At 42.6% G+C, this 20,801-nt stretch overlaps 1 protein-coding gene across 4 annotated transcripts in view; it reads left to right on the top strand.

Moving 5' to 3' along the window:
• The first annotated feature begins 9,076 nt into the window (after positions 1-9,076).
• Positions 9,077-20,801, top strand: part of LOC106586822 (tensin-1) — a 328,681-nt gene continuing 316,956 nt past the window's right edge. For 3 of the 4 annotated variants that reach the window (XM_045707330.2, XM_045707331.2, XM_045707329.2), the window contains exon 1: positions 9,077-9,511. In XM_045707330.2, the coding sequence (XP_045563286.2) occupies positions 9,410-9,511 (102 nt within the window). In that variant the 5' untranslated portion in view covers positions 9,077-9,409. The remainder of the gene's footprint in view (positions 9,512-20,801) is intronic. The other variant, XM_045707332.2, reaches the window with a different exon arrangement.

Below are 20,801 nucleotides of genomic sequence, written 5' to 3'. Positions count from 1 at the left end.
AACATCTAGGGGGACGACTACTCTCTCCCCACTAACTGACACCTAAGTCGGAGCTGAATCTCGTAGTCTTCTTGTGCTTGAAAAGTTTTTGCATGACATGTACTTTCTTCAGTCAGGGAACTGTGCTCTAGATATGTGACACGGATCCACCTTTCACTTGACTGCCTGTCGATTTGAGGCCCCATATAGTCGAGATAAGACGAGTTGTGGTATATAACAGCTTATATACCTGCTAAAACAGCATGCAAAGTAAGGACAAATAAACTCTTTCACAGACGGGGGAGATTCTCCATTGGTTTGGCTAACTCCGTCATACTCCATCCTCCGTCCTCTCCTCTGTTTGAAAAATGTCAATGGTAATCGAGGAGAGGAAAGGAAGAGAGGAAACGTAGAAACAAATGTGTTTGTATGAAATAAGACTCTCTCTCATACGTCCTCAGGTAAATTACATTTATAGGGATGGATCCTAACATAAATGTGGAAAGGGATTTAAAAAATGTTGCTAGTTGTTAGCAAGATATTTTACTGTTAAAAGGATAAGTAGTGTAAGGTTTTTAAACGTGTGCCTGCTGCATACAACAGCTTATTAAAAGGGGGTGTGGTGGATTTTAAACACTTCCGGGCTTCGTGTCCTTAGGATACTCTTGTACATCCTCTGTCGAAGTAGGTCATCGAGGAGATGAGCAGACTCTTTCATTCGCCTACTAATGAAATGACACTGTACTCGACCACATCAGTATCCGGGTCATGGAGGAGAGAAGATGGAGGAGTTGAGGAGAGGACTGTCTTTTGCCCGAATGAGAACCTCAGGGTCAGTGACACCCTTTGTACTGAAGTGTGTGTTGACTGCAGGCTCAGCAAGGCCTGATAGGCAGCCAGGTTGATAAAAACCTCAGTTTCCAGGAACAGTACAGTAGGCTGCTGCCAATGTGACAGACCCCAGGAGTGCCAGTCAGTAGCGGTGCGTGGGTAAAATCACTGAGGAAGCCAAGCCAAGCCAGTAAAACATCCACATTACAACATATGTTGTGATAGTTGCGTTGTTTGCTCTATAACCCAGCTGTGACAACAAAAAGACAACAGTCACACAGTGGCGGAATAAATTCAACTACATATACATTTGTTTCATCACAAAACCGGAGAGCAACATCTGTCCGGTGAAGTCCACAAAGCAAATATTGCATGTAACAAACAGTTATATGACCTGCAACATGGTCAAGCAAGTTAATGTTTTCAACAGTTTACTAAACAACTACTGATTTAGAACCACAGAGTTACCGCAAGTCAGAACAAATACAACAGGAGCAATGCCATTTCAAATTAAACATTTAAACATCATCAAATCAACAAGGCTATATATACTTAGTTTAATACACTGAAAACAAACTTAAAGATACCAAAAATGGCACAAGTAAAAACATTTTTGGGACTCACGCTACTTGTAGACTAGTTGAACGCCAATGTTCTCTTTCATGTTGGCAAAATGGTCTATGGCTCTGTCATACATTTTGATGTCATAAGCTACCTAGCTAAAATGCTTGCGAGCCTAACTTCCTCGCATGGGCAACAATGAACCAGCTAACTTAACTAGCTAATTAACGTGAACCTAAAAGAAATAGGCTTCATCTAGGCTACATATTGAACTTCAATTGTTTCTGGGCAGTGCAATAACATATTAATTTATGGTTAGATCAGAATCGCCCTCATAATCATTGGCCTGTACAGAGAATTAAGTCAAAACCACAAGTCCAAATCCTCATCGCCATCCATGGCTTAGGAAAGGGCCGATTTAGCAAACTAGCTACTGTGGGACATCAACACAAGTAGACCAGAAACAAAAATTATGTTTTACTTAGGATGTGATTTGATTGGTGTGAAGCCAAATCCAAGCTGGTCTCCCTTGGGAGGCATTTTGCTCCACCAGGACAACCTACAGTTGAGTTCAGCTCAACGCTGATTGGCTAATTATTATTCTTTTTTTAATTATCAACGGAGGTCAAATGCTTCCTGGCACAATCAATCAAATGCTACGGCCGCAACATGTCATATTAATTTGGTCCAGACAGCATCAGATAGATGGGCTACACATACTGAGACAGGGAAGATCGCTTGGTTGATTTCTCCAGTGAGATTCAGACATTTGCAAATTGACTGAAAATTATGAAAACACAGAAAGATAGACAAAAAAATAAATAGTTATTATTATTTATTTTTTATTGGTCAAATATTTGGGGAAGCCTGGCTTCCCTTGGCATTTATGAATACACGCCACTGGTGCCAGTTACCCTCAAACTACTCTAAGCTTTGCAAAACCCCTGTCAGCCACAGTTTAAAAGAACCAACTGCCATAGATTTTGGTAGTTAACTTCTATGGGCTACGTGGGACGCTAGCGTCCCATCCGCGGTACACACTATCAACAGCCAGTGAAATATCAGGGCGCGAAATACAAAACAGCAGATTTTCATTTTCTCAAACAATCAACTATTTTACACCATTTTAAAGATACACTTCTCGTTAATCTAACCACATTGTCCGATTTCAAAAAGGCTTTACGGCGAAAGCATAAAATTAGATTATGTTAGGACATAAACTTCACAAGAAAAACCACACAGCCATTTTCCAAGCAAGGACATGCATCACAAAAACCAAAAATACAGCTAAAATATTCACTAACCTTTGATGATCTTCATCAGATGGCACTCATAGGACTTCATGTTACACAATACATGTATGTTTTGCTCGATAAAGTTCATATTTATATCCAAAAAACACATTTTACATTGGCGCGTGATGTTCAGAAAATGTATTCCCACCAAAACCCCCGGTGAATGAGCACATCAATTTACAAAAATACTCATCATAAACGTTGATAAAATTTACAACAGTTATTGAAAGAATTATAGATATACTTCTCCTTAATGCAACCGCTGTGTCAGATTTTAATATAGCTTTACGGAGAAAGCACATTTTTCAATATTCTGAGTACATAGCTCAGCCATCAAAACAAGCTATACAGATACCCGCCAAGTTCTCGGGTCAACTAAACTCAGAATTAGTATTATAAATATTCTCTTACCTTTGCTGATCTTCGGCAGAATGCACCCCCAGGACTCCTACTTCCACAAGAAATGTTATTTTTGTTCGAAATACTCCATATTTATGTCCAAATACCTCCATTTTGTTTGTGCGTTCAGATCACTATCCAAAGGCATAACGCGCGAGCGTAAATCCAGACACGAAAAGGCAAATAGTTCCATTACCGTTTGTAGAAACATGTCAAACGTTGTTTACAATCAATCTTTAGGGTCTTTTTAACATAAAACGTCGATAATATTCCAAGTTCTCGGGTCAACTAAACTCAGAATTAGTATTATAAATATTCTCTTACCTTTGCTGATCTTCGGCAGAATGCACCCCCAGGACTCCTACTTCCACAAGAAATGTTATTTTTGTTCGAAATACTCCATATTTATGTCCAAATACCTCCATTTTGTTTGTGCGTTCAGATCACTATCCAAAGGCATAACGCGCGAGCGTAAATCCAGACACGAAAAGGCAAATAGTTCCATTACCGTTTGTAGAAACATGTCAAACGTTGTTTACAATCAATCTTTAGGGTCTTTTTAACATAAAACGTCGATAATATTCCAACTGGACAATAGCGTATTCATTACAGAGGAAAAAGAAGGAGCGGCGCACCAAACGTGCCGCGCAGTAAACAACTCACTGGTCCCAGGCAGTCCACTCATTGACTGAGCTCCTATTTTCTGCCCAGTAACAGGAGAAGGATGAAACACGTTTCTAAAGGCTGTTGACAGCCAATGGAAGCCTTAGGAAGTGCAACGTGACCCCACAGACACTGTAGTTTTGATAGGGATTCAAAAGAAGAACTACAATTCTCAGATTTCCCACTTCCTGGTTGGATTTTTCTCCGGTTTTTGCCTGTCATATGAGTTCTGTTATACTCACAGACATCATTCAAACAGTTTTAGAAACTTCAGAGTGTTCTCTATCCAAATCTACTAATAATATGCAAATATGTGACTCTGGGCCCGAGTATTTGGGCCCCTCTGGGCCCGAGTAATTTACTCTGGGCACGCTTTTCATCCGAAAATGAAAATACTGCCCCCTATACCTTAAAAAGTTATTTAAAAATGGTGCCTCCCTCAATGTAAGTAACAGTGTTGTGGACTCAAATCCTCCTAGACAACCCCTTATCTAAAGGCATATTTAGCAGAGGACAAATGCATTCAGTAAAATGAAAGGAATTTTGAACAGTGGAGTATATTAGCCAAACATTCACATCTTTAATATTAAGATACCTGTAATCCTCATGCAGGTGCTGGTGTGTTTTCTCTTTGAACATCTCCATAACTCTCCCATCCCCAAACTCATCTGTGAGAGCTTCGGATCAGGTTGATGCCATGTGGGAATGTGCAGAATATTGTGTTGGATATCCCTGGGAAGTTGATCAGAATCAGGTGGAGGGATCTGCTCTGCTGGTCTCTGGGAGGATTGGGACACATAAACATGCGGAACTCGGTGTGTCCTGTAGTGTTCAAAATGCTTTGCAACAGAAAGCGAACATCTGTGTTCTTATTAGTCAAGTTCTGGTAGTACCTCCCTGTTTCATAATGTTTCAAAAACAAAATCCACCTACTGAACACAACCCAGGTCCTGTGCAGAGAGAGCTAGTGATGATAGTGAGAGAAGGAGGACTCATAAAGCCATGCAGGCCCAAGTCCGAAACCAACACATTCTTCTATAGCCCCCATCTGGCTGTGCAGTTCTCCAGCTCCACAGGGACTGTGTCCATGGCCCATTACACACGTGCCTCTTCGTCCATTGTGTGACCTCAGCAAAAGGCACTATGGGACCCCTACCATTTGCCTACAAGGTCATGACTTTGGTATTTTATTAGGATCCCCATTAGCTGTTGCAAAAGCAGCAGCTACTCTTCCTGGGGTCCACTCAAAACACAAAACATAATACCGAGTGACATAATACAGAACATTAATAGACAAAAACACAAGCTATCTAGGTCAAATAGGGGGAGAGGCGTCGTGTCACGTCCTGACCAGTAAAAGGGGTTATTTGTCATTGGTCAGGGGGTGTTTGTTTTGTGTGTTTTGGTGTTTTTGGTTGAGGTTCTATGTTTTCTATTTCTATGTTTAAATCTAGTTTTCTATTTCTATGTTGGGTTTTTGGTAGGACCTCCAATTAGAGGCAGCTGGTTGTCGTTGTCTCTAATTGGAGGCAATATTTAGTTGAGGTTTGTTTCACTTGTGTTTGGTGGGTGGTTATTTCCTGTATAGTCTGTGCACCTTATGGGACTGTTTCGTCGTTTGTTTCTTTTGTTTAAGTGTTATTTAAAGAAGGGGCAGACGGAGCGGTCTTCTGGTCAGGCTCCGTAGACGGGCACATCGCGCACCGCTCCCGAGCATACTACTCGCCAATGTACAGTCTCTTGACAACAAGGTAGACGAAATCCAAAAAGGGTAGCATTCCAGAGAGACATCCGAGACTGTAACGTTCTTTGTTTCACAGAAACATGGCTCACTCGAGACACGCTATCTGAGTCGGTACAGCCACCTGGTTTCTTCACGCATCGCGGCGACAGAACCAAGCATCTCTCTGGTAAGAAGAAGGGTGGGGGTGTATGCCTTATGATTAACGAGACGTGGTGTGATCATAACAACATACAGGAACTCAAGTAATTTTGTTCACCTGACTTAGAATTCCTCACTATCAAATGCCGAACACATTATCTACCAAGAGAATTCTCTTCGATTATAATCACAGCCGTGTATATCCCCCCAAGCAGACACATCGACGGCCCTGAAAGAACTTCATTAGACTCTATGTAAACTGGAAACCTCATATCCTGAGGCTGTGTTTATTGTAGCCGGGGATTTTAACAAGGCTAATCTGAAAACAAGGCTCCCCAAATTCTATCAGCATATCAGTTGTGCTACCAGGGCGGGCAAAACCCTAGACCACTGTTATTCTAACTTCCGCGACACATATAAGGCCCTCCCCCGCCATCCCTTTGGAAAAGCTGACCACGACTCCATTTTGTTGCTCCCAGCCTATAGAGAGAAACTAAAACAGGAAGCTCCCGCCCTCAGGTCTGTTCAACGCTGGTCCGACCAATCGGATTCCACTCTTCAAGATTGCTTTGATCACGTGGACTGGGATATGTTCCGCATTGCTGCGAACAACAACATTGACGAATACGCTGACTCGGTGTGCGAGTTCATTAACAAGTGCATCGGTGATGTCGTACCAACAGCGTCTATTAAAACATTCCCCAAACAGAAACCGTGGATTGATGGCAGCATTTGCGCAAAACTGAACGCGCGAACCACTGCTTTTAATCAGGGCAAAGTGACCGGAAACAAGACCGAATATAAACAGTGTAGCTATTCCCTCCGCAAGGCAATCAAACAAGCTAAGCGTCAGTACAGAGACAAAGTGCAGTCGCAATTCAACGGCTCAGACACGAGAGGTATGTGGCAGGGTCTACAGTCAATCACGGACTACAAAAGAAAAATCAGCCCCGTCGCAGTTCACGATGCCTTGCTCCCAGACAGACTAAACAAGTTTTTTGCTCGCTTTGAGGAAAATACAGTGCCACTAACACGGCCCGCTACCAAAACCTGCGGGCTCTCCTTCACTGCAGCCAACGTGAGTACAACATTTAAACGTGTTAACCCTCGCAAGGCTGCAGGCCCAGACGGCATCCCCGGCCGCGTCCTCAGAGCATGCGCAGACCAGCTGGCTGGTGTGTTTATAGACATATTCAATCAATCCTTATCCCAGTCTGCTGTCCCCACATGCTTCAAGAGGGCCACCATTGTTCCTGTTCCCAAGAAAGCTAAGGTAACTGAGCTAAATGACTACCGCCCTGTAGCACTCACTTCCGTCATCATGAAGTGCTTTGAGAGACTAGTCAAGAACCATATCACCTCCACCCTACCTGACACCCTAGACCCACTCCAATTTGCTTACCGACCCAATAGGTCCACAGACTATGCAATCGCCATCACACTGCACACTGCCCTAACCCATCTGGACAAGAGGAATACCTATGTAAGAATGTTGTTCATCGATTACAGCTCAGCATTTAACACCATAGTACCCTCCAAACTCGTCATTACGCTCAAGACCCTGGGTCTCGACCCCGCCCTGTGCAACTGGGTCCTGGACTTCCTGACGGGCCGCCCCCAGGTGGTGAGGGTAGGTAACAACATCTCCACCCCGCTGATCCTCAACAATGGGTCCCCACAAGGGTGCGTTCTCAGCCCTCTTCTGTACTCCCTGTTCACCCACGACTGCGTGGCCATGCACGCATCCAACTCAATCATCAAGTTTGCAGACGACACTACAGTGGTAGGCTTGATTACCAACAACGACGAGACGGCCTACAGGGAGAAGGTGAGGGCCCTCGGAGTGTGGTGTCAGGAAAATAACCTCGCACTCAATGTCAACAAAACAAAGGAGATGATTGTGGACTTCAGGAAACAGCGGAGGGAGCAGCCCCCTGTCTACATTGACGGGACAGTAGTGGAGAGGGTGGAGAGTTTTAAGTTCCTCGGCGTACACATCACGGACAAACTGAAATGGTCCACCCACACAGACAGCGCGGTGAAGAAGGTGCAGCAGCGCCTCTTCAACCTCAGGAGGCTGAAGAAATTCGGCTTGTCACCAAAAACACTCACAAACTTTTACAGATGCACAATTGAGAGCATCCTGTCGGGCTGTATCACCGCCTGGTACGGCAGCTGCTCCGCCCATAACCGGAAGGCTCTCCAGAGGGTAGTGAGGTCTGCACAACGCATCACCGGGTGCAAACTGCCTGCCCTCCAGGACACCTACACCACCCGATGTCACAGGAAGGCCAAAAAGATCATCAAGGACAGCAACCACCCGGGCCACTGCCTGTTCACCCCGTTAACATCCAGAAGGCGAGGTCAGTGCAGGTGCATCAAAGCTGGAACCGAGAGACTGAAAAACAGCTTCTATCTCAAGGCCATCAATCAGACTGTTAAACAGCCATCACTAACATTGAGTGGCTGCTGCCAACATACTGACTCAACTCAAGCCACTTTAATAATGGGAAAATTGATGTAATCATTTTATCACTTCCCACTTTATATTATTTATATTAGATAATGTTTACATAACCTATATTATTCATCTCATATGTATATACTGTACGCCATACCATCTACTGCATCTTGCCATCTTGATGTAATTAGATGTATCACTAGCCACTTTAAACAATGCCACTTTATATAATGTTTTCATAACCTACATTACTAATCTCATATGTATATACTGTAGTCCATACCATCTATTACATCTTGCCTATGCCGTTCGGCCATCACTCATTTATATATTTTTATGTACATATTCGTATTCATTCCTTTACACTTGTGTGTACAAGGTAGTTGTTGTGGAATTGGTAGATTATTTGTTAGATATTACTGCATGGTCGGAACTAGAAGCACAAGCATTTCACTACACTTGCATTAACACCTGCTAACCATGTGTATGTGACAAATACATTTGATTTGATTCTACACCTGCATTGCTTGCTGTTTGGGATTTTAGGCTGTGTTTCTGTACAGCACTTTGTGACATCAGCTGATGTAAGAAGGGCTTTATAAATACATTTGATTTGATTTGTTGTCAAATCAGGATAGAGCCATCAGCTCACAACCAACTACTTACTGTCAAAGGTGCAGAACATAATGTGGCCGTTGGTTTTGGCTGATTGATGGTCGTGTGTATCCCAAGGATGGCCTGGAGGATGTCTGTATTTTGCTTTCAATGTATTGTTAACATGTTTTTAATTTCCATTTTTAACATGTTTTAAATTTGCATAGTAATCTATCAATCAAACAGTCTATCTATCTATTTAAATAAAGTTATGAAGTTACATTGACGCACATAGAGAGAGAGCACGCAAGAGAGAGAGAGAGAGAGAGAGAGAGGCGAGTGAGCGAGAGAGAGTAGCTAGTACTACTGTTGCCCAGTGCTCATAGTTGTGATTTTTCTTTTTTCTTCACTTTCAATCCTGCCTTTTCCTGAACAGCGGGAAAGCAGTTCGATGTGGAATTATGCATGTGGTTTAGTGGAAAACGGGAACAAAATTTGGTGCAAGACATGGAGTGAGAAATTTAGAGTGACCTGTTTCTAGAACGCATAACCGTTTTATAAAAGTGCTAGCGATATCGCGTACGATTTGAATATTTTCATCATTTGGGGGCAGGAACACAGGAGCGCAGTTTTACCTGCTTGAGTGAAGGGCCTGCGAGAATTCACTATGCGCAGTGAAAAACGTAGCTCTGAAATATTACGTTTTTGAATGGGTCCATGCGACTCTGATCTGAATTTGCCTGGATGGGATGCACAGTGAGTTTCATCTGTTGTGAAGACGACCTCCTGCAAATTCCTCTTGACCAACATGACAAAAAGAAAGAGGACAAGAAACTATTGAACAAGGTAGGACACATCACCCATTCCCATAATTAACACACAATCTTTTCATTTATTGCGCAGAAAAGTGGGCAGAGAAAATGGCACGTTTTTAATTTGACAATGCATTTAACGGGGCAGGGGGTCTATTCCTAATAGTCTAACTCCTTCATTCACACAATACAAGGTGGCCAAACATGCATTTTTGTGTGAATTCATATATATCAGTTTTCAGTGGCGATTTTAGCATGTACATCTTCATGGGACAAAAAAAAAGGGGGGGGGGGGGGGGGGGGGGTGCAATCCAGAAAAGCCACTACACATCACAACACTAAACAATACATTATTTGCACTATAACAGTGACAAACGGTGCCCACAAATTGTTCGGGCCTACATAAAGCTGTCCCACCAGCAGAGTCCCAACAGCAGTCCCAACACCTTACCTCTGCTACATCTGGCTATCAGTGGAGCCTTGTCTGGCAGCAAAACAGTTTATTCAGCCTCATTTACTGCCTTTTAAAAAAACATAGCTGATATGGCTGACTTGCTTTAACAAATGTGGTTTCTAATGACAATTGAGATCTACAAACTATTGCATAAGGGGACAACAAGCAGATAAGAGACAATCCGTAATTTCGATTAAGACATTAATGAGCGAGCTAGGGCAGACTAGTCAATATAACTATTTGTTCATCAATTTTGAAATGTACGGTGACAGAATTCAGAACATGGGCAGTGTCCTCCCTGTACATCAAGTCAGAGCCGTAGGATAAATTAAGGGGGCATATAAGCAGACAATGAAAGCTCTTACAAAATTTGATGATTTACTTTCTCGAAAACATTTTATAATGTAGGCTACATGTGCACCACCAAGTCAGAACAGTAGGTGAAATTAAGAGGGGAAAATAGACCAAATTATTAGGGTGAGGCACATGGGCTACTAACAGCTTACTACACAACATACACTTAGTATTACTTTCTTAGCTACAGTAACATATCTCCCTGGCATATTACATAATTTATGCAGCAGCATACAATACATTGTTGTGCTGTGCTCAATTGAACAGGAAGTTGACACGGCGGTCCTTCGTGTCCACATTTTGGCATCATACTTTGTCATCAAAGTCTGGCATTCTCAGTGCTTCCAAGACAACTGGGAATTTGTTTTGCCAGTTGGAGCTCCTTCTTGCCCAAGTTCCCAGTTGTCTTGTTCTCGCTGAAGTCAGATTATCCAGTTCCAAGTTAACAGTTGTTTTCAGTGCGGCAGAAATCATGCTGGATTTACAGCATGGCCAATGTTGAATGTTTATAATTTTAAGCTTGGAAAAAGAGACCCTTAAACCCTGAATTTGGACCATACACCCACTCCACTGAATAGGGGGCTAGTGATTGCTTTTCAATGCTTGCAGTTAGCCACTGATTCTTTCCAAACCACAAATTGTTGAATTTGTGATTTCCAATGTAATGTTTATGTATAATGTTTATGTTCAATGACCGATGAGCACCGATACGTTTTATCTATAATTTATTTTCATTATTTCCCTTCATATGACAAGGATTAAAAAGGATTTGTAGATTGTTGACTTGATTCATGATGATGACCGCTAGCTAAGATTTTGAAAGTATGATGTCGACATCAGTCCAATCAAAGCTACTGTAGATATAACGTGATTTGATGTCCTTTAATCCGTGGCCAATGACCTTGAGCCTTCTTGGATGGGCACTATGGCAGCTTGGATGTAACTCTATGGCAGCACCCAAGGGGCTTGAATTTCTGAGCACTACCCTTCAATTTGGCAGAGATGTAGTGTCCCCATGAGTGACAGAACACTGAGACAATCTCAGTGCAACTAGAGAACATTAGCAACCCCTACACTCCGTATTTTCTGCTAGCTCCCCCACCACCACAGAAAGCACTGAGCTAGGCTGAAACACCTGCATTTTGGAGCTGCTTTACTCAACAAAGTAAAAAAGAGACCATGTTTGTATGGAGGCTTTATTAACTCAATGTATTATTATTATTTTTTACATTGTTTGCAAACTGATATGTGACACGTATTAATTAACGCCAAAATAACATGTAAAACAGGAAACCCCTGATTTCTTTGCAAAAAAATGTGGGGCTCAAAACAAGTGGTGCTCTGCCAGTTCTAAATTGTGTTTAGAACCTATTTAACCAGTTGAGAGTTTGTCACCCTTGGTGAACATAACTCAGAAAATAGATATCACATGTGGCTTTACACAAGGTTCAATTTTGGGTCCGGTACTGTCCAGTTAATATACACTACATTACCAAAAGTGTGTGGACACCGGCTTGTCGAATATCTCATTCCAAAATCATGGACATTAATATGGAGTTGGTCCCCCCCTTTGCTGCGATAACAGCCTCCACTCTTCTGGGAAGGCTTTCCACTAGATGTTGGAACATTGCTGTGGAGACTTGCTTCCATTCAGACACAAGATTATTAGTGAGGTCAGGCAATGATGTTGGCCGATTCTCGCAGTCAGCGTTCCAATTCATCACTAAGGTGTTCGATGGGGTTGAGGTCAGGGCTCGGAGCAGACCAGTTAAATTCTTCCACACCGATCTCGATAAACCATTTCTGTATGGACCTCCATTTGTGTACAGGGGCATTGTCATGCTGAAACAGGAAAGGGCCTTCCCCATACTGTTGCCACCAAGTTGGAAGCACAGAATTGTCTAGAATGTTATTGTATGCTGTAGAGTTAAGATTTCCCTTCACTGGAACCAAGGTGCCTAGCCCGAACCATGAAAAACAGCCACAGATCATTATTCCTCCTCCACCAAACTTTACAGTTGGCACTATGCATTGGGGCAGGTAGCGTTCTTCTGCCATCCGCCAAACCCAGATTCGTCCGTCGGACTGCAAGATGGTGAAGCACGATTCATCACTCCAGAGAACGCGTTTCCACTGCTCCAGAGTCCAATGTAGGCGATCTTTACACCACTCCAGCCGACGCTTGGCATTGCGCATGGTGATTTTAGGCTTGTGTGCGGCTGCTCGGCCATGGACACCCATTTCATAAAGCTCCTGACGAACAGTTCTTGTGCTGACGTTGCTTCCAGAAGAAGTTTGGAACTCGGTAGTGAGTGATGTAACCGAGCTACAGTACGTGCTTCAGCACTCAACGGTACCGTTTTGTGAGCTTGTATGACCTACCACTTTGTGGCTGAGTAGTTGTTGCTCCTAGACATTTCCACTTCACAATAACAGCACTTACAGTTGACCGCGGCAGCTCTAGCATGGCAGATATTTGACGAACTGACTTGTTGGATAGGTTGCATCCTATGACTGTGCCACATTGAAAGTCACTGAGCTCTTCAGTAAGGCCTGCCAGTACTGCCAGTGTTTGTCTATGGAGATTGTATGGCGGTGTGCTTGATTTTATATACCTGTCAGCAACGGGTGTTGCTGAAATAGCTGAGCCCACTAATTTGAAGGGGTGTCCACATACTTTTGCATATACAGTATTGTGTAGGGCTGACCACAATTAGTCGACTGGTTGTTTGTTCGTTAGGCTGTTGATCGACCAAGATAGTTTTAGTCGAGCAGTAACAAATATATACATTACCAGTCAAAAGTTTGGACACACCTACTCCTTCCAAGGATTTTCTTTATTTTCACTATTTTCTACATTGCAGAATAATAGTGAAGACATCAACACTATGAAATAACACATATGGAATAATGTAGTAACCAAAAAAAGTGTTAAACAAATCAAAATATATTTGACCCAAAACACACCTCCAAACTGTGTAAGGGCTATTTGACCAAGAAGGAGAGTGATAGAGTGCTGTATCTGTCACGTCCTGACCCTTGTAAGGGGTCATTTTCTATAGTAGAGTGGTCAGGGCGTGACAGGGGATGTTTTGGGTGGTTTTCTTGCATTCTGTTTCTATGTGGGTTTTCTAGATTTCTATTTCTATGTTGGGGTTATTGGGATGATCTCCAATTAGAGGCAGCCGGTTCTAGTTGTCTCTAATTGGAGATCATATTTATGTAGGGGGTTTTCCTTTTGTATTTTGTGGGTTGTTCATTTTTGAGTAGTGTTTGCCTGCTCTGCGTTACGGCTTTTATTGTTTTGTTATTTAAAGTGGTTGGTGTATTGCATTTAGTTTCACGATTAATAAAAAGATGTGAAACTACGAACACGCTGCGTTTTGGTCCGATCCTTCAGAAAGCTGTGACAGTATCAAATTATCTGGCCTCCACAATCACCTGACCTCAACCCAATTGAGATGGTTTGGGATGAGTTGGACTGCAGAGTAAAGGAAAAGCAGCTAACAAGTGCTAAGCATATGTGGGAACTCCTGCAAGACTGTTGGAAAAGCATTCCTCGTGAAGCTGGTTGAAAGAATGCCAAGAGTGTGCAAAGCTGTCATCAAGGCAAAGGGTGGCTACTTTGAAGAATCTCAAATATAAAATATATTTTGATTTGTTTAACACTTTTTTGGTTACTACATGATACCATGTGTGTTATTTCATAGTTTTGATGTCTTCACTATTACTCTACAGTGTAGAAAATAGTGAACATTTAAAAAAAACCTTGATAAAGAAATAATGAAAAACCTTTAAATGAGTCGGTGTGTCCAAACTTTTGACTGGTACTGTGTATTAGAGTGAGCCATGTCAAGAATCCAGTATTTAAATAAATATGCAATGTGTATAAACACGGTTATTAAAATACAATTTGCAGTGGTAGAAATATTAGAATTAATTATTTTAGGGATATAGTATCTAAATGCACAGTTTTTCAAACTTATGGGTGATATACGATATACTGATACACTGTACATCTTGATTTAAAATGTTCTCTAAAAAAGTTTTGTTGTACAATTAAAAGTCAAATACACTGCATTTAAGACAGTCAATAATCTAATGAATATAGAGCTTTTGAAAATATACCTAGGCTGAATATATGCCTTCCACAACCATAAGACTTACTAATAATGAAATAATTTTTTATCAATATAGTTATACCTGCTTTTTTTGTTGTTGCAATATCACTGATCTGGTTTTCAAGTCTGTCTATAAAAATTCCCTTTTTTGTTACAAATTTAACCAGAACCATGCGTAATGCACATTCACTAATAATGTAGCAGGCATTGCTGAGCATTCCGTTTCCAGAATGAATGTTCATTAGTACATCCATTTAAGTAATGTCTGCTCTGCTCGAAATTTGAGAAGTTGAAACATAAACAGGGTATGGTTCGAAAGGTTAATTTCTCCTCTATTACAGTAAAATAATGTCTCAATGTGTTTCGGATTACATATGAATGATTCTGTTGGACCAAACCTCAAATGCAAATAGCGAGTTTGTCAGAGAGGAAAAGGGATCTCTCATCTTTGTTGTTGTAAGTGGTAGGGGGAGGGGCTTGGGAGAAAGAGGCGAAGCGAGAGGTTTCACTCATAAAATCTGTCCAAAATACACCCAATTAGTTTATGCGCTTATTTTGAAGTTAACCTTGTCACCTGCCTTCCCACCTTTGGGACAACGACTCCTATTGTTAGGGCAGAGACATGAGCATCTCGTCAATATATACAGATCTCTGGTGTAAATGGGAAGGTGCACAGCACAGAGGAGCGAAGGAGACGAGACATAATGAGAACAAGCGGCACACAGTAAATGCTCATAAAAACGTAAAATACAAAGAAACTTGATTCTGCGATACAGGTGATACAGGCGATACAGGTATTTTAAAATAGCGCTAAAAATAAATTCAAATTCATTCGATATATCACCCAGCAACTACATGGCTTGGTAGACAGCTTGTGATGGCTGTTCAACAGTAATAGAAGCAGTTTTTCTCTTACTGAATTCTGATGTGTACTTTGAACATGTTAGAATAACTGTCCACATTTACTATTCCTCAGCCAACAAGACCAAATCAAATCAAATCAAATTTATTTATATAGCCCTTCGTACATCAGCTGATATCTCAAAGTGCTGTACAGAAACCCAGCCTAAAACCCCAAACAGCAAGCAAAGCATGTGAAAGAAGCACGGTGGCTAGGAAAAACTCCCTAGGAAAAACTCCCTAGAAAGGCCAAAAACCTAGGAAGAAACCTAGAGAGGAACCAGGCTATGAGGGGTGGCCAGTCCTCTTCTGGCTGTGCAGGGTGGATATTATAACAGAACATGGTCAAGATGTTAAAATGTTCATAAATGACCAGCATGGTCAAATAATAATAATCATAGTAGTTGTCGAGGGTGCAACAAGCACGTCCGGTGAACAGGTCAGGGTTCCATAGCCGCAGGCAGAACAGTTGAAACTGGAGCAGCAGCACGGCCAGGTGGACTGGGGACAGCAAGGAGTCATCATACCAGGTAGTCCTGAGGCATGGTCCTAGGGCTCAGGTCCTCCGAGAGAAAGACAGAAAGAGAGAAAGAGAGAATTAGAGAGAGCATATTTAAATTCACACAGGACACCGGATAAGACAAGAGAAATACTCCAGATGTAACAGACTGACCCTAGCCCCACGACACATAAACTACTGCAGCATAAATACTGGAGGCTGAGACAGGAGGGATCAGAAGACACTGTGGCCCCATCCGATGATACCCCCGGACAGGGCCAAACAGGCAGGATATAACCCCACCCACTTTGCCAAAGCACAGCCCCCACACCACTAGAGGGTTGTCTCCAACCACCAACTTACCGTCCTAAGACAAGGCCGAGTATAGCCCACAACGATCTCCGCCATGGCACAACCCAAGGGGGGGCGCCAACCCAGACAGGAAGACCACGTCAGTGACTCAACCCACTCAAGTGACGCACCCCTCCCACGGACGGCATGGAAGAACACCAGTAAGCCAGTGACTCAGCCCCTGTAAAAGGGTTAGAGGCAGAGAATCCCAGTGGAAAGAGGGGAACCGGCAAGGCAGAGACAGCAAGGGCGGTTCGTTGCTCCAGCCTTTCCGTTCACCTTCACACTCCTGGGCCAGACTATACTTAATCATAGGACCTACTGAAGAGATAAGTCTTCAGTAAAGACTTAAAGGTTGAGACTGAGTCTGCGTCTCTCACGTTGGTAGGCAGACCATTCCATAAAAATGGAGCTCTATAGGAGAAAGCCCTACCTCCAGCCGTTTGCTTAGAAATTCTAGGGACAATTAGGAGGTCTGCGTCTTGTGACCGTAGCGTACGTGTAGGTATGTAGGGCAGGACCAAATCGGAAAGATAGCTAGGAGCAAGCCCATGTAATGCTTTGTAGGTTAGCAGTAAAACCTTGAAATCAGCCCTTGCCTTAACAGGAAGCCAGTGTAGGGAGGCTAGCACTGGAGTAATATGATAAAATTTTTTGGTTCTAGTCAGGATTCTAGCAGCCGTATTTAGCACTAACTGAAGTTTGTTTAGTGCTTTATCCGGGTAGCCGGAAAGTAGAGCATTGCAGTAGTCCAGCCTAGAAGTAACAAAAGCATGGATTAATTTTTCTGCGTAATTTTTGGACAGATAGTTTCTGATTTTTGCAATGTTACGTAGATGGAAAAAAGCTGTCCTTGAAACAGTCTTGATATGTTCTTCAAAAGAGAGATCAGGGTCCAGAGTAACGCCGAGGTCCTTCACAGTTTTATTTGAGACGACTGTACAACCATCCAGATTAATTGTCAGATTCAACAGAAGATCTCTTTGTTTCTTGGGACCTAGAACAAGCATCTCTGTTTTGTCCGAGTTTAAAAGTAGAAAGTTTGCAGCCATCCACTTCTTTATGTCTGAAACACAGGCTTCTAGCGAGGGCAATTTTGGGGCTTCACCATGTTTCATTGAAATGTACAGCTGTGTGTCGTCCACATAGCAGTGAAATTTAACATTATGTTTTCGAATGACATCCCCAAGAGGTAAAATATATAGTGAAAACAATAGTGGTCCTAAAACGGAACCTTGAGGAACACCGAAATTTACAATTGATTTGTCAGAGGACAAACCATTCACAGAGACAAACTGATATCTTTCCGACAGATAAGATCTAAACCAGGCCAGAACTTGTCCATGTAGACCAATTTGGGTTTCCAATCTCTCCAAAAGAATGTGGTGATCGATGGTATCAAAAGCGGCACTAAGATCTAGGAGCACGAGGACAGATGCAGAGCCTCGGTCTGACGTCATTAAAAGGTCATTTACCACCTTCACAAGTGCAGTCTCAGTGCTATGATGGGGTCTAAAACCAGACTGAAGCATTTCATATACATTGTTTGTCTTCAGGAAGGCAGTGAGTTGCTGTGCAACAGCTTTTTCTAAAATTTTTGAGAGGAATGGAAGATTCGATATAGGCCGATAGTTTTTTATAATTTCTGGATCAAGATTCGGCTTTTTCAAGAGAGGCTTTATTACTGCCACTTTTAGTGAGCTTGGTACACGTCCGGTGGATAGAGAGCCGTTTATTATGTTCAACATAGGAGGGCCAAGCACAGGAAACAGCTCTTTCAGTAGTTTAGTTGGAATAGGGTCCAGTATGCAGCTTGAGGGTTTGGAGGCCATGATTATTTTAATCATTGTGTCATGAGATATAGTACTAAAACACTTTAGTATCTCCCTTGATCCTAGGTCCTGGCAGAGTTGTGTAGACTCAGGACAATGGAGCTTTGGAGGAATACCCAGATTTAAAGAGGAGTCTGTAATTTGCTTTCTAATGATCATGATCTTTTCCTCAAAGAAGTTCATACATTTATTACTGCTGAAGTGAAAGCCATCCTCCATTTGCGAAGGCTGCTTTTTAGTTAGCTTTGCGACAGTATCAAAAATAAATTTCGGATTGTTCTTATTTTCCTCAATTAAGTTGGAAAAATAGGATGATCGAGCAGCAGTGAGGGCTCTTCGATACTGCACGGTACTGTCTTTCCAAGCTAGTCGGAAGACTTCCAGTTTTGTGTGGCGCCATTTCTGTTCCAATTTTCTGGAAGCTTGCTTCAGAGCTCGTGTATTTTCTGTATACCAGGGAGCTAGTTTCTTATGACAGATGTTTTTAGTTTTTAGGGGTGCAACTGCATCTAGGGTATTGCGCAAGGTTAAACTGAGTTCCTCGGTTAGGTGGTTAACTGATTTTTGTCCTCTGACGTCCTTGGGTAGGCAGAGGCAGTCTGGAAGGGCATCAAGGAATCTTTGGGTTGTCTGAGAATTTATAGCACGACTTTTAATGCTCCTTGGTTGGGGTCTGAGCAGATTATTTGTTGCGATTGCAAACGTAATAAAATGGTGGTCCGATAGTCCAGGATTATGAGGAAAAACATTAAGATCCACAACATTTATTCCATGGGACAAAACTAGGTCCAGAGTATGACTGTGGCAGTGAGTAGGTCCATGTTGGACAAAACCCACTGAGTCGATGATGGCTCCGAAAGCCTTTTGGAGTGGGTCTGTGGACTTTTCCATGTGAATGTTAAAGTCACCAAAAATTTGAATATTATCTGCTATGACTACAAGATCCGATAGGAATTCATAGATCGAGGCACAGACACGGTCTCAATGGGGAAAGCTGAGCTGACTACGCTGACTGTGCTAGTGGCAGACTCCACTAAGCTGGCAGGCTGGCTAACAGCCTGCTGCCTGGCCTGCACCCTATTTCATTGTGGAGCTAGAGGAGTTAGAGCCCTGTCTATGTTCGTAGATAAGATGAGAGCACCCCTCCAGCTAGGATGGAGTCCGTCACTCCTCAACAGGCCAGGCTTGGTCCTGTTTGTGGGTGAGTCCCAGAAAGGGGGCCAATTATCTACAAATTCTATCTTTTGGGAGGGGCAGAAAACAGTTTTCAACAAGCGATTGAGTTGTGAGACTCTGCTGTAGAGCTCATCACTCCCCCTAACTGGGAGGGGGCCAGAGACAATTAATCGATGCCGACACATCTTTCTAGCTGATTTACACGCTGAAGCTATGTTGCGCTTGGTGACCTCTGACTGTTTCATCCTAACATCGTTGGTGCCGACGTGGATAACAATATCTCTATACTCTCTACACTTGCCAGTTTTAGCTTTAGCCAGCACCGTCTTTAGATTAGCCTTAACGTCGGTAGCCCTGCCCCCTGGTAAACAGTGTATGATCGCTGGATGATTAGTTTTAAGTCTAATACTGCGGTTAATGGAGTCGCCAATGACTAGGGTTTTCAATTTGTCAGAGCTAATGGTGGGAGCCGTCGGCGTCTCAGACCCCACAACGGGAGGAGTAGAGACCAGAGAAGTCTCGGCCTCCGACTCCGACTCGCTTAATGGGGAGAACCGGTTGAAAGTTTCTGTCGGCTGAATAAGCGACACCGGTTGAGCATTCCTACAGCGTTTCCCTCCAGAAGCCATGAGAAAGATGTCCAGCTGCGGGGACCGTGCGAGGGGGTTTATACTAACGTTACTATCTGTACTTACTGGTGGCACAGACGCTGTTTCATCCTTTCCTACACTGAAATTACCCTTGCCTAACGATTGCGTCTGAAGCTGGGCTTGCAGCACAGCTATCCTTGCCGTAAGGCGATCGTTCTCCTGTATATTATAAGTACAACGACTGCAATTAGAAGGCATCATGTTAATGTTACTTAGCTTCTGCTGTTTTGAAGTCCTGACGAACCATGTCCAGATAAAACCTCCGGGGTGAAAAAGTTGAATGAAAAAAGTTGAGTGAGGGAAAAAGTAAAAATATACGGTAATGAAAAAGTAAAAAACCGTCAGGTAGCAAAGTAAGATCGGCAACAAAACGCACAGCAGCGTAAACAAGTCTGCAAGTAACGAACAGCAAAATAGCTAGCCTATGTCAATTTACTTTAGTAGAAAAGTTTAGGCTATGAATCCCAAAATGTTGTATGAATCCCAAATTCATACAACCAGTAGGCCTAGGCTACATAAAGATTTGAGTCAGACGCAACAGATCAGAACGTTTAGGTTAAAATGTTGATAAAGTATTATTTCTTCACATTATATGCGCACAAGGCAATAGGCGATGTGCAAATGTTCGTTCCATAATGAAGTTAGCGGGGAAACACGGTTTTCAAAAGGGAACTGCTGATGCAAGCGGTTTCCTATGATAGAGATATCTATTAGAAATGTAGCAAGAGAGGAGATCTAATAGGCTACTTTGAAGCAAGGTAAGACATGTCTCAGAAAACATTCAGGTTTCTAACAATTAAGTATATGTTTTCAAAATACATACTGCCTCCAGCTCATTGCAAAGTGGTGTGTGACGAGTTGATGAAGCCTGCCTTCCGTTACTGTTTGATGCTTGAAAACAACTGGGTTCTTAGACATCTCTGACTTCCGACTTCAGTGCTTTCAAGACAACTAGGGGGGAAAAAAGAATGAGCTACGACTGAAAAA

This window comes from Salmo salar, chromosome 25, assembly GCF_965601325.2.
Source record: "Salmo salar chromosome 25, fSalSal1, whole genome shotgun sequence".
Taxonomy (NCBI): Eukaryota; Metazoa; Chordata; class Actinopteri; order Salmoniformes; family Salmonidae; genus Salmo; species Salmo salar.
Note: the sequence above shows the minus strand (reverse complement) of the source record. Positions and strands in the feature narration are given on the sequence as shown.